This window comes from Gekko japonicus, unplaced genomic scaffold (assembly GCF_001447785.1).
Source record: "Gekko japonicus isolate JY-2015 unplaced genomic scaffold, Gekko_japonicus_V1.1 scaffold346, whole genome shotgun sequence".
Classification (NCBI taxonomy): domain Eukaryota; kingdom Metazoa; phylum Chordata; class Lepidosauria; order Squamata; family Gekkonidae; genus Gekko; species Gekko japonicus.
In genome coordinates, this window is record NW_015161414.1 from 155,495 (window position 1) to 169,534 (window position 14,040).

The 14,040-nt window shown below is 41.1% G+C and overlaps 1 protein-coding gene across 1 annotated transcript in view; it reads right to left on the bottom strand.

Annotated features, from left to right (window-relative positions):
* Positions 1 to 14,040, bottom strand: part of YEATS2 (YEATS domain containing 2) — a 48,701-nt gene that overhangs the window by 33,197 nt on the left and 1,464 nt on the right. The window contains exons 2-14 of the mRNA XM_015427464.1: positions 13,326 to 13,423; positions 13,131 to 13,223; positions 12,196 to 12,435; positions 10,334 to 10,449; positions 9,157 to 9,318; positions 7,900 to 8,011; positions 6,987 to 7,031; positions 5,775 to 5,964; positions 5,242 to 5,475; positions 4,519 to 4,677; positions 2,989 to 3,092; positions 1,220 to 1,327; positions 127 to 300 (exon numbers count right to left, since the gene is read on the bottom strand). Coding sequence (XP_015282950.1) covers positions 127 to 300; positions 1,220 to 1,327; positions 2,989 to 3,092; positions 4,519 to 4,677; positions 5,242 to 5,475; positions 5,775 to 5,964; positions 6,987 to 7,031; positions 7,900 to 8,011; positions 9,157 to 9,318; positions 10,334 to 10,449; positions 12,196 to 12,435; positions 13,131 to 13,223; positions 13,326 to 13,423 — 1,835 coding nt within the window. The remainder of the gene's footprint in view (positions 1 to 126; positions 301 to 1,219; positions 1,328 to 2,988; positions 3,093 to 4,518; positions 4,678 to 5,241; positions 5,476 to 5,774; positions 5,965 to 6,986; positions 7,032 to 7,899; positions 8,012 to 9,156; positions 9,319 to 10,333; positions 10,450 to 12,195; positions 12,436 to 13,130; positions 13,224 to 13,325; positions 13,424 to 14,040) is intronic.

The window sequence follows — 14,040 nt, forward strand, 5'->3', positions numbered from 1 at the left end:
TTCACAGTTAGATGATGAGTTCTCTTCCTTAACAGAACAAGCAAGCACACTGCAGTACTGAAAGAGGATTGTTGGAGGCAACATGGAATGGCTACAAAGCAAAAACAGATACAAAATAAAATCTACCTTGGATGGTGCAGAGCCTTCTCCTGTGCTCACTATCTGCTTCTGAGGTGACAAAGCAATCATGTGACTTCCTTTGACAGTGACATACTGCGGCACAGAGGTCTGAGAAGCTGCCCCAGCTGGCGGTGCTGGAGATGGCTGGGGCAGTTCTCCAGGCTCCTGCTTTATTATCACCTTTAAATAATAAAAGTGGCAAGTTAAAATTTTTAAGTTCCACCAAAAAAGGACATCCATCTTTTACAAGAAAGGATGAAGCTGCTAGACGGAGCATGAAGTCAGTAGATGATAGGAACAACTGTTCCTCAAAAATCCATATCATCTTTTCTTTCATTTTCGTAACAGTTAGCTTCAGAGAGAAGCCACCAGGATCAGTATGTATGTATGTATGTATGTATGTATGTATGTATGAAGACACACAGGTCAATGCATTAACTAAAAGCCGGCTTGTTTTGCATTGAAGAAGTACATGTTAGTAATAAAAGCATTTCTGAGCTCTGGCCAGAGTTGCAGCCAAATATCTCCTACAAAATAATAGTAACTATATAATGTAGACTACTAATAATTTGTCAAAAGAAGTCAAAGTAAACTTCAGAAGATATTCTTTCTATGCATGGTACAGAAGGAACAATACACTATTAAAACAGGTTCTTTCATTAAAGAGGCCAGCTTGGTATAAACAGGTCTAGTAACAATCTTGAACAATCTGGTTACAACCTTGAAAATTTGTTTTGTGAGGCACACAGAAACTAACATTTCATCAGACACAGCGACCCATAGTTACCAATGGCTTAAAAAATTACAACTTATCTTTACATAAACCCCAAAGCAGCAAACGTATAATAGGCATTTAAATTTCCGCAGCTGCTGTACAAAAGGATATAAAAAGGGGGATGGGGGAGAAAGCAGTGGAAAGGAAAGCAATAATCTGGTAGGGAGGGCAGTGGAACGGCAATACCAGAGCCCTACATAGGTAGAATAAAGAAACATTTTCTCCAAGTATACATTTAGAATGCTTTATGGCAATTGTTATTGTGAGATGGAGTGGCCCCCTGTTGCTACACACTGAAAAAGGAATAAAGGACTCCCCCCATACCTTTGTAAATGTTCCAAGTCCTCCTGTCACAGATTTAGGGCTTTGTACCTTGGAGTGACTCCCAATTGGACAAAGAGGTGGCATGGTTGCAAAAAGTGAATCCTCTTGCTAGGATGAAAAGGCAAGTCAAAAACTAAGTTAAAAAATACAGGGTTTTTCAAAGATCGTTATTTTGGTTACAAGGAATGAACTTTCAGACAAGAAATGTAACGCAAGTTTGCAAAATGGTCTTGCTTTCATTCTGGCCCAGAAAGCTAGGACCATCCAGAAAGGAATGTCATACATTGCACTAACTTCTATTTGTGCATAATACATTTTCAGTGTAATTCTAAGCAGAGTTATAGCCTTCTAAGCCATTTACTTCAAGGGACAGCAGGGTGTAACACTACTTAGGACTACACCATTAATCGTTTTTATTTTCAATTGTGAAGTGACTGGTAAAAATATAGAATTTAAGTTAAACTGATCTTTTTTGTTTGTTGAATAACCAGTAGAGACCAACAGAGATAGCCACATTGACTTTAATTAGCATAGTATTAAAGATTTCTTCTCCTATGCAACGGTTCTCTGTGCCCTACTATGAACTCACAGAATTAGTACCCAAAGTATCCATCACCCTGTGAATTACCATAATTATCTGGCGCAATCAGCTCTGTGTCTGCTAAGAAATGAGCTGCTCCCAGTACTTTGCAGCTGAGGAGGTTTCCAAACATCAGCAGAGCCTTGGAATTCCCCCCCCCTCCCCCGGCCTCCAGCATGATTCCATAAATATTATTCTGGTAGCTATGAAGTTGTCAAGTGCTACCTGTCTGCTTGAACTCTGCTACAGAACTATAAAAACAACACATTTGCTGAAAAAGATACATACCACAGTTAACCAGAAATGCAATCAAAAGCACAGCCTTTTGGAGAGGAACATTTCTCCCATACTGTGACTGCTAAAATGACCACCCTCCACCAGAATTCCTTATTTAAAAGAACGTATCCGAACTGATTTAAGATGGCAAGCTCATTATACTACCCTGAAACGTACACTGGGGCGGAACTGCACGTTACATTTAATTCTGTGGTACTTTTAAAAGACAGCTTTTCTGTTTCAAATGGAGCTGCTGGTCCTGTTTATTCAAGGGGAAGAAGGGCTTTTTAAAACTTTCCTCCTCTGCTACTTTCCTGTTGAAAGATGGCATGCCGAAGAAGTTTGTCTCCAGCAGGGGAATAAAGCAGGACCATGAATAGTGTGCTTCAGTGGAAAAACAGGTGAGGAGGAAAGAGTTAAAAAGCCTCTCCCCCTTGAAAAAGCAGCCCTAGCAGTTGCAAAACAAGTTTTAAGAAATGATCTCAGAACTAAACACAGTGTCGTTCTGACCAATCCTTTGCACATACAGAAGTGGGAACAATCTTTATTGACCTCAGTGAGAATTAATTATGAGTGAATACATGATTATGCTGCAGATATGTATTTGGGCTCCTGCAAACTCCTATGAAAAGAAGAGAGTAATACAACAGGCTCTAAGAAAATGGTGGCTTTTGGTCAGAGAATTCTGAGGATACACCACATGCGATACTCAGTGAAAGCTCTGGAAATGGATCTCGAGAGAGGTTTAAAGTGCTTAACACCAACCACTCCAACCAAAACTCCACAGATGCAACACCACACAACTGCAGGAGCACATGTCATGGAATGCTGACTTAAAAGAAATAGCATAGAATACATTGTGTACTGCTCTACAGAAGGGTTTTCAAACAAACAGAAAAAAACCAAATGTCACCTTGACAGCAGAGGTTACAGAACTGCTTCCATGGTTCTTTGAGATTGGAGACCCAGTTCCATGAGAGGCTTGGGAGACACTGGTAGCCTTACTTGCAGAGCTACCTACACAATGGAAAATACAGCAGCCATCAGCACAGATACATTCAGCCATGCTCTGTGCTACTGTAATTTACTCCAGCTATTGACATATTACAGGATGTGCAATGGTATAGCCCACTCTCATCAGATCTCAGAAACAGGATAGATGCTTGCATGGGGGACCACCAAGGAAGACTCTGCAGAGGAAGGCAATAGCAAACCACCTCTGCTTAGTCAACTTTCCTTGAAAACCCCTTGCTGGGGATGCCTTAAGTTGGTTGCAACTTGGCAAAACATACAGGCACGTTAACATGTTACAGCTCCTAGAACAGAAATGCCTTTTTCTTGCTAGACTGACGGTGGAACATAACAGCAACTGCTATGCTGTGTCTTCTTAGAAAAAAAATCTTTGAAATGGAGACTTCCAGCAGGATGGCACTTTCATTCTGTTCCATACACCAGTGGCAAGAAGAGATGCTCATTTCCTGCTTCACACTGTCTCACTATTGAGAAGTACACAAGTAAAACTCATTTCTCGCCCAGGTAGATCCTCTGTGGTGACTCCACTAGGACCATGAAAAGATGCTGTCCCCACCCCCCATATCTTTCTTCATAATGGTGCTGACCTAGTTCTGGGTGGGGAAATATTGCCCACCCTCAGGCTCATTCCCACTCCAGGCTTTAGATGGATGGCACAAGGTAGGGAAGCAAACGTGCACAATGAAATAACTTTTTAAAGAACTATCTTTGCTGAAAAGTGCTGTATTTGAGCTGAAGTCAGATAACAGGAAAGTTCAGACTGTGACGATTATATATGCTTGTGATGGTTCATTTACCCATGCAACGACAACAAAACTTGATGCAGTCACAGAATATACATGCAAGCAAAAGGGATAAACACAGTTCTCTTGGAAACAGATTATTAGGCACTGGAAACTGATCAAAGGAATATGGGGCTCCTATGGATCTAAAATAGGCAGACAATATGCTTTGAAGATCCAAAGGGGAGTGATCTCAGGGAAGCCTTTAAAAAAAGAAAAAGAAAATGGTTGTTCCACTGGCCTCCAACAAATACAAAGATGAAGCAAACAAATCTCTTTTGTTGGTCTGGTTGGGGAAAGGGCAGCTGGGCTTTCTGGTCCTGCATCACTGAGGACACATGCTGTATAGCTCCAGAGAGGTAGCCATGTTAGCCAGTTGCAGCAAAAATAAAGAGAAGTTTTACTGCAGTTTAAAATACTGAAATACTTTATTTTAGTGTAGGCAGATCACTAGGTGTGTGTGTGTGTGTATGAAGTTGTGCATGAAGTTATGAAAAAACCCTACACAGCAAGGTCAAAGAGCCATGGAATGCAGGAAGTACAAGGTGAGATGTAATGGTGCAAAACTCAAATGTAATGATGAGAGAGTATTCCCACGCACAAAGTACACAGACCCCAGACATACATACTTGTGCTAGTGGCCACTGCTCCAATTGGTTGGCCAGGCTTATCCACAATAACGTAAGGGTTACTAACTACAGGGGTGGCAGGTCCTTGCTTCATGTGCACAGGAGTAGAGGTTGGAGTGCGAGGTAGAGGAGAAGGACTTGGGGTTGATATAGGAGAACCTACAGAAAACAGAAATTTCCATGTTATGTATCAGACAGATACTCCAAAGAAAGGGTCAAAAGCAGCAATTTGTAGAATAGTAAATTATAGTTCAAAGACAGAGCTGAGTCACCGGGCTCTAAGGGCAGAAGTAGCCCTTTGAAAACCAAGAAGCAGCCATGTTCCCCCCAGAAGCTGGCATCTGGAGAGGTAGTCCATGCACCAAAAGGGGTTCTATTCTTCCCCTCACAGTTCCTTCAGCAAGCCATACACAAACTTTACATTTAATAGATTTTGTTTAAGCCAATTCTTGCCTCCTTTCCTTAGAGATAGCACAGCTGTGTGATAATAAGTGCATATCAAGAAACCAACCACCACTGATATCCAGAGGCATGGGTGTGGGGGAGAGTGAGTGAGTGCTTTAAGGGCAGTTCAATGGGATGCTCCTGGGAACATTGGCCACCTCTGGTATGTTGTTTTTCCATCGGGCAGAAGGATGGAAAGAATGCACTCCAGGACAAGGCCAGCAACTTTACTCTTATCTTCCTTTTGTGATATAATTATATGCATAAATGGAGCAATACCTGATACAATCTTGCAGCTCATTGTGATTGGCTGGAAAGACTTGCCAGGCGATTCAGCAGGGCTCGGGATTTGGCCTTGAGGCACTATTTTGCAACTAGCTGCAATCGGCTGAAAAGCTGAGTTGCTGTGGGAGCCAAAAGTAACTTTCTGGGTTGCCAGCTTTGTGGGAGTTCTTTCTAAGGACGATGTCAAAGAGTAAAAAGTCGTATGTCTTTCAGCTTCAGCACTGAACCCTGGTTGAGGACAATAAAAAGTGTTGCTAAGTGTCTCCAAACAGGCAAATCAAAAGTTTCACAGAAGAGCTATAAATAATTTTACCTTCACATTTGGCACCTTCCTATTCTAAAAACAAACAGGGAATTTATTCCATAAAACACTTCCTGTCTTTCCACATTAAAGCCACACATCATTAAGGATATGTCCCCAAACAACTTCCAATATCAAAAGTTATTAAGAGTTATAGAAAACTGTCCATGGCATAACTGCCCTTAGTGTCTATGTGTACAGCAACACTCACCATGCAGGTCTTTACCTTTTTCAACAGAAGCATCTGAAATGGACTCATGCCTTTGTTTAATAGGTGAAGATGCCTTAACGGGGGCTGGCATATTTAGTGGCAACTGCAGTGAGGTAGGGGCATCAGAAAGATCAGAATCTGAAGACTGGGAGAAGAGATATTCTTTCCGAAGGGAATGCAACCGATGCAACTCAACATCCACTACCTTTCAACAAGACAAAGGAAAACCACAGTAACATGATCCATACCTATACATAAGATAGTGAAAATCCAAACCAGTTGATTTTATTATGTATCTTATTACTACGGACAAGAGTTTCCCAGCCCTCTGCATCCATATGAACATATGAAGTAGAGTCAAGCTAGTGGCTCATCTAGTTCACTTTCTTATACTTTCTGACCCTATATGGCACTCATCCTTTGCCTGAAGATGCCTGAAAGTGAATGGGGGACCTTTTGCACTCATAGCATGTGGTCTACCACTGAGCCCCAGCCCCTCACCTCCACCTTAAGGGGTTGTGTATTTTTTTTGCTTTGCAATTACACTGAAACAGCTAAAATCCAACCTGAACTGCACCCCATAGCTCCATAAGCAGCCACCCACATGAATAGCGTAACATACAAAAAATGCTTTAGTAAAAGCTCATAGGCTGGAACAAGCAAGGATCTGATTCTCATCTCTGACATCCTACCCTTTCACAACCTGCCATTTTTCTTCAATGGAAATCTCATAATTCTACAGTTCTGATACAGTTAATGCACTTGGAATCACAACGGCAGAATTCTTAGTTGCTTCAACTGGCACACAGCATGCCTGGAAGGACATGAGAAAAAACACTTGCTCTCTCCACACAGCCAAGCATCTTTTACATGAGGGATTCTCAGGAGCTTCCTCAGGGCCACGTCACCCCTTTCCATTCAACTCACTTGCTCCCTACTCAGCAAAACCAGATCAAGTCCCCAAGCATCTATCTCTTGCCACTTGTAAGAAGTCAGGAAAATCTCACCCTAGACCTACTTGGTCAGCACCCATCACCATCATACTGACTGATGCCAAGCTTGACATGCAAAACCAGTTTCAGTGTATGGCAGGAACAGCAGCACAATTTTTAAAAATGCTTTCAGTACAACACTCAAAGCATTTTTGCTAGGAAGAATCACAAATCCTATTTTACAGTCTTGCACACACATTAAAAAGACTGTGGAAAGATTTTTTTAAAATCCTACCGTTTCAGCTCCCAACGTCTGCAGACCAGTATATGTTCTATCCAACTGTGTGAAACAATTAGGTAAAGGAAAAATATAACTGTTTTTGCCACTAACTTTAGGAAATACAGACACATATTATTTAACAGTGAAATGTAAACACAACTCCTCAGCTTTTGAGTATGTATGCAGAACCCCCCCATTTCCCAAAGGTAGGAACCAGAAACATACAAAAGCTACTTTCCCATTTTGTGTAATTCTAACGGCTGGGTGCTCCTACTGCAAACTTTTAATAATTTGCTTGTCCTTAACGAGAAATACCTAACAGTTACACTACAATAATAGTTTTAAACATACTTAGTTTGGGGCAATGCAAGCTCTATAAGAAAGGGTCATGTCACGAACTTTCATGTGAGCTGAATAAATTCCTAGGATGACCCTTCATATTCTTATAATTCGGCCAGCTTCTCTATATTCTGAATATACAGATTTTTTCTCTTGCAGCAGTAAATAACTTCGATTTTATCCTGAAGAAATTTTTGAGAGGGGGAACAATGCAATCTTATATGAAACTTCACAAGCCTCCACATGTACATCAGAGCTGCTGGATGAATTTTACAATTGAAAGAGCACACCTGTTCTGCCCAGAAAAGGACACAACAAACAAAGTCCGTGGAGCACAATTTTCCCACATTCCCGCTCCTGTGGCAGCCCAAAACCTCCCCTCAGTCCTGTGCCCGGGAGTCCTTCTTCCCCAGGAACAGGGGAATTTTAGGGCTGTTGCAGAAAGGGGGAAGCAGTAAAACAGTACACCACAATCCTTGTACCAGCAGAAATGTTATCCTGGAGCCAAGCCAAAGTCAACTAGCTTATCAGCTGGGGAAGTAAAGAACAGGGCTTTGTTATTTATGCACTGTCACTGTGGCCAAGTTACCTTTAGATGGTGTATGATATCAATCCTTTTGTTCCGGATATCCTTAAAGTGGATCTGAACCCTCACAGGAAACTCACCCCAGCCCCGCCTTGTGAGATGGAAAGGAGGCTCTCTATAAACAAAAACATTGCATATGCTTTCATTAATCTTCAACACAAGTTTTCAACTATGCATAACATCGTAGAAAAGAAATAGTTAACTCACATGCAAAGAATTGCTGACTTGGGGGGAGGGGTGAAGAAACAGCAGTCCCGGTTGAGTCAGGAGGAGCAACATAGGTGATGTTAAAATACTTGGAAAAGCATCCTTTTGTTCCAAATAAATTCTGCAAAAACTTTTCAAACTTTCCTACCTTTACTTATTTGATCCTAGAAAGAATTTTGTGCCCCAGATAGTTCCAAATCACTGAACTACAAACCTGAAATACTATATAGCTTGAATATATTACAAAGCAGCAAACTGCGCATTATACACAAATGCATGTAATAAAGCCATGCCTGCTGCTGCTGTTTTTTTAAGCAGAAGAGAAGCATTTTCCTCCCTGTGCCATGTACTTTATAATCATGCTAGCTTTAGGGTTGCCAAGTCCCTTTATACTCACCGGCGGGGGAGGCTCTGCTGGCTCTGGGAGCCGGCTCCGCATGCGCGCCACCAGCACGTCAACGGAAGTGACGTGCGACGTCACTCACGTTGTGGCCGTGGCCCAGATCGTCGGGGGAAACCATATGGTCCCGTCCCCCCCGACGATCTGGGCCACGCCCCCAACGTGAGCGACGTGGCTGCATCACCTCTGGTGACGCAGCTTTGGGGGGCAGAGTTCCCCCCGGGGCCCAATTCCGCCACGGCAGAAATTGGGCCTCCAAAGCGGGGGGTTCCCCGCCCCCCGCCCCCACTTGGCAGCCCTAGCTCGCTTTCTCCTGGGGCAAGATAACTGGCACTACTTGGCTAAAGCTATAGTTTGCTTGGTGATTGTGTTCTAATTTTTGTCTCAGAACTGCCAATAGAACCATGGTCTGTATCCTCAGCCCAATAATCTCCTTGTTCTTCACTGTGTTGTCCTGCTCCAGGAACAATTTGTTATTCTTGCTCACACTGCTATGCAAAATTAATATGCAACAGCAGGCACCTCCAAATGCTTCCTTCAGGGAAAATGTCATAGAAGAGGTAGAACAAAGAAGTTACAGGAAGATGACAAGCTTCGAAAAACACTTCACTTAGACTAGGAAAAGCTGCAAGCATCAGTGAGAGCTCTGTTACCTGACTTCAACAAGATCATTAGGTTTATAGCTGGGATGAAGGAAGAACCAGACTTTCTTAACAAAATGATCAATGCTGGGCTCTCTTCGGGACCCACGGACATAGACCATCCATTTATGAGTGGATTGATCATTTTCTTCTCTTTTATCAGGAGGAATGTACCTGACAGGGAGAAAGACACCACTGAAATTAATTCCATTCTTTTTGCAACAGACAATAAAGACAACAATAACAAAAAACGGTGATGCTAAAGCATGTTTTTTATCACCTTGGTCTTATTTTCCACTTTAAAATCCTTTTCTCCAGATATAAAAATTTAAGACATTTCAAATTTATTTAATTTTACTTCAAAGTATTTCTTTACTCTCACAGCCTTTGTTTCTTATCTCTATTTTTCCTAATCCAAATGTTTTAACATCTAACTGCAGTGTGAAAGGAAATTAATATTTTAGATTGTAGGGATCAAATCACTGATTTCATGGCCTTCCTCAAACCCTTCTCAATATTTTTACAGCAGTAATGCCAGAGATGTTAAATACCAGAAACACAGCCAATCATATTTTAGTATGGAAGTAATACCATGAGTGGATGTTTAATGTTCTAAACATTTTCTTGGCCATTCAATATTAAAAAATAATTGATTTAAAAGTCCTTCAAAACTACTCTGCTTTATATAATATAATCATAAGTAATCATCTCTGTATATATGCAGTTCTGAATTGTCAGCTTAGTTAAAGGTTACATTTAAAGAATTGTTCTGGAAAAGTTGAAAGTGAAGTATCCATTTGCTCTCATCATAAAAACAGATTATCATAAGCTGGTCTTCACACTGATTTTCAAGGATGTTCAACGAGTTTCAAAAAATGTTGGTTTCATACAGTACTGCACTGCCACATTAGCAGTTTGGATTATTCCTGCCCCCTCTCCCAAGCCACAATCAGCCACAATTTAGTGGCCTATGCAGCTTCCTGAACACATCCAATAGCTAAATTAGGAAGAGCTTTGGACACTAAAAGCCAAATTTGGATAGGTGGAACTTATTTTCAATTGTATAGCAGAGTCTATTTACCACCCATAATAATTCAGACTTTCATCTTACAATGATCTTGGCAGGTTCAGGGATATTGCATGCAATCCAAAAAGAAATCTAGAAAATACATGGAAGTAGAATACTAACTTGGAGACGTTGCCGACCACTATGGTTTTCTTTATAAACAGCCGTGAATTCTCATCATTTGAGAGACTAGCATTTCTCAGCCCTCCTTTGCGATCACTTGCAACACCAGAAGTTCCCTGAGGGTAATTTTTTTTTGAAATCCACTTAAGTACACATTTACTTGAAACATTTTCTCTGTGCACTAGAAAAACCAGCTACGTTTAAAGAAACCCCCCCCCCCCCCAACTCCCAAATGCCGCCACCCAAAAAAACCTACAGTGAAGGTCAAAGCAGAAGTAGCCTTAGAAAACTATCAATAATACCTATTTTAAAATGGTCTCTTGCTTAGGGCATTTGAAATAAATCACACACAGTGGCTTGGATCTACTGGAGCGTCTCTGTCCATGGTGGACCCAAGACTTTAAGAAAGACCTTTTCAAGTTGATTCAGAATGAAGCAGGAGACAGACAGATTTGAAAGAAAGTGAAAGTGCCTCCGTGCCCACCTTCCTGCTTCCTACTGGATAAAGAAGAGAGCCCCCAGTACCTGTACCACTAGCCAGCTGCAAGCAGGAAGAAAGATCTTTGTTTTCACAAGCATCTAAGATGAGAAGTGGAAACTTTCATAAAACTTCTGCCAGGGTAACCTCTTACCACATGCCCTCTCCAGGCCTCTAAAACAACCTGTCTACACAATGGCCAACTTTGATTTGAGGTACAGTGCAACTTAAGCCAACAGCAGTAAAATACATACATCCATTTAATGCTTACTTACCCATGGTTATCTTATACTAAAAAAGAGCAGCAGACACAATCTTATCACTTATCACTTTCAGCAAGTTGTTAAGATTGATGGTTTCATGGGGATATCCAAGCTATTTAGATGCGTTAGTCTGGGCTGCCACTGGGTAGAATCTTTTGTCACAGAAATCTAACAGAGCACTGCAATGGTGCCATTTGACAGCCTGCTAGCATATTAATGTATCTTCCTTGCAATCTGCAGTTGTGGTCATAGAGACTCATTTCAGCTATATTCTTTCTTAATCAGGGTTCTCCCACTATTGCTCTGATACAAAGCTCCCTTCAGCAAAAAGATTTTGCACCTAAATAAAATGAGGTCCAGGTCTGCTAATACTGAAGGATTACATTTGTTCCCATTCCTCTGAGGATAAGGAATCATTCACTCACCACACTGAAAACTAAGATATTAAATAATATAATAATAATAATATTTATTGCATTAGCAAGAAAGCCATAGCAACTGTACAGAATAAAAAAACACCAAAACAACAACAGCAACAAAAACCAGCACACACTTAAAATTATCAAATTTGTATATAGGTCAACAGTTATCAGCAATAAACTAATTAAACTCAGGGAGATCTGTTTTCTTAATCACCGCAGCTAGAAAGGAAGCCACTATAGCCGTGGTTTGATTGTCAAGGAAGTTATCAGACAAAAGCACTGAAACTACCCAAGGAAGGAGAGGAAGCTTTTCTTTTCTCATAACGGGAATGATGTATCTCTCTCTTTCCTTAAACTAAGATATTTTTAGTGGAAAGAAACTGCCTCCCTCACTTAATCTGCTCTTAAGGTGCTACAAACTACAGAAACAATGCAAATTGGGAGCCATATGATGTTTACAGGCAATAAAGCCACAACCAGGAAACAACAAATCCTGCAAATAATGCTGTGTCCACAGGAAATAAGCAGCCAAGAGCCCTTTCCAATATAGCTTTCTTCTAATGAGGGATGGAGGAACAAGCTTTATGGAACTCCGAAGGCAGAGCAAAAGCCAGGAATTTTTTTCCAATAATTTCCCTTTCTATATTGAACAAAAATTATTTCTCCTACTTTTGAGGTCTAAAAACTACTACATTTTACCTGTCCAGAATTCTTCTTAGGTCTCTGGTCCTGCTTGCTGGACAATCTCTCTTCTGCCTCCAGGTTACCATTGTCTTTTCCCATCAAGTAGTCTATGTGTTGAGATGACTCACATTCTGAATGGTTAATTGACAGGGTTTCTGAACCCTGATTGGCTGGAGATGATGATCTGGATGGAGAATCCACACATTTCTTGATGGATGGGTGGTTAAATACCATGGGGTCACATGTCTTGGTTCCCTGAAATAACACAGCAGGCAGGGCATTTCAGCCTGGGTTAGGATTACAGCTACGGCAGAATGTGTGGAGTACAAACCACAAGCAGATCAGCTGGCTTTTAAGCTTTAGGGGATGCAGAATATGTCTGCATGATTTGTGCACAGAGACACACAGCATCCTCTGCAGGACCTCTGCTGATGAGGGCTGAACTACCTAATGTGACCGGGGAAAGAACTTTTGCCCTCACCAGAAAAGTACCATAAACAGAATCTCTATCAGCCATTCAGTCCGACTGGGGAAAAGAGCACACACAGGGACTCATAAACCTGCTCCTTGCCACTGGTAACTCCAAAGTCTGGGAGAAGCATCAGGTATCTTCCTTGTCTCAACTTTCTCCCCAAGTGCAAATGTTAAGAATCAAATGGGCTCTTATCTTATCCTATCTTGGATTTGTTTCCTGATCATGCTACAGGGAGGTGGGATACTGAGAACTGGCCTTTTCATATAAGAGATCAGTTACTGTCAATAATGGGCAGAAGAAATATAACAGGTTGAAAACCACAGCTGACCAGTCTAGCGAAGTACTATTTACTCTGCATCTTCTGAAGGATGTTTCAAACTATGACTAGCACCTAGTTAAAAATCAGCACCAGTCATTTTTGCCAAGTCTTGTTTTGCAAATATGCACATAATCTTTCTATTAACATAGTATTTACTTCTCCAACTTTAAGAAGACCAGCAGAAGCATAATAGTTCGCAACGATACAAGCACGCAGTTTATCCATCATTCTTCTTGCTTCAATCAGGCGCTAAAACAACAAAAGAGGAAAATACTGTTATGAATTACAGTGACTGCACATTACAACCCCCTCCCCAAATAAATCAATGACAAGCAAGAGAGTGGTATGTACCTGATCTATAACTTCAATCTCATGCTCTTTGTTCTTCATTTCTACCGAAAACTGCTCTTTAATAATGTCCTCAATTTTCAGTACTGCAGCATTCCGAGCTGTTCAAAGGAGTCCACAAATACAAGAACTCAAGTCACCTGCAACATTACATTCCTCTATTCGTGTCTTAAAGGTATTTGTAGGAAGGAGCCAGAAATAATGTACTGCACTAGATGGACCAATGGTCCAACCATATGCAGACAGCACCACATGTCCAAACCCAAACTACATGGATGAGAGCTCAGAAAATCGAATTGCTAGCAGAGCACCCACAAACTACAGCCAGTCCTTTGATCAGTTTCAGGAAATCTTTATGAACGACCAGTGTAGATACAGACTTCAGTGATCCACACACACCACACAAGAGAGTAGGAACCCATGTGTTCCTAGGGCTGGCTGAATGAAATTACTTTAAAGAGATTCAAAGTCACCTTCTGTGAATAAAAGGTTTTTTTTAAACAACCAAGATCCATTACAGAGATCTTCAAGGGACATTTTTCATAGATTCAATTATAAAAGTTTCTGTGATTGGAAAAATTGAGAGCCACAGTACTTAGCCAATCACTCAGATGGACTGGAGGTTCCTCAAAGAAGTCAAGCACAGTAATTCTCAAGGCTCTGTGAGATTTTTCAGTCACAGACTCAATACATGTAAACAGTGTCCTTTTAGGAATGT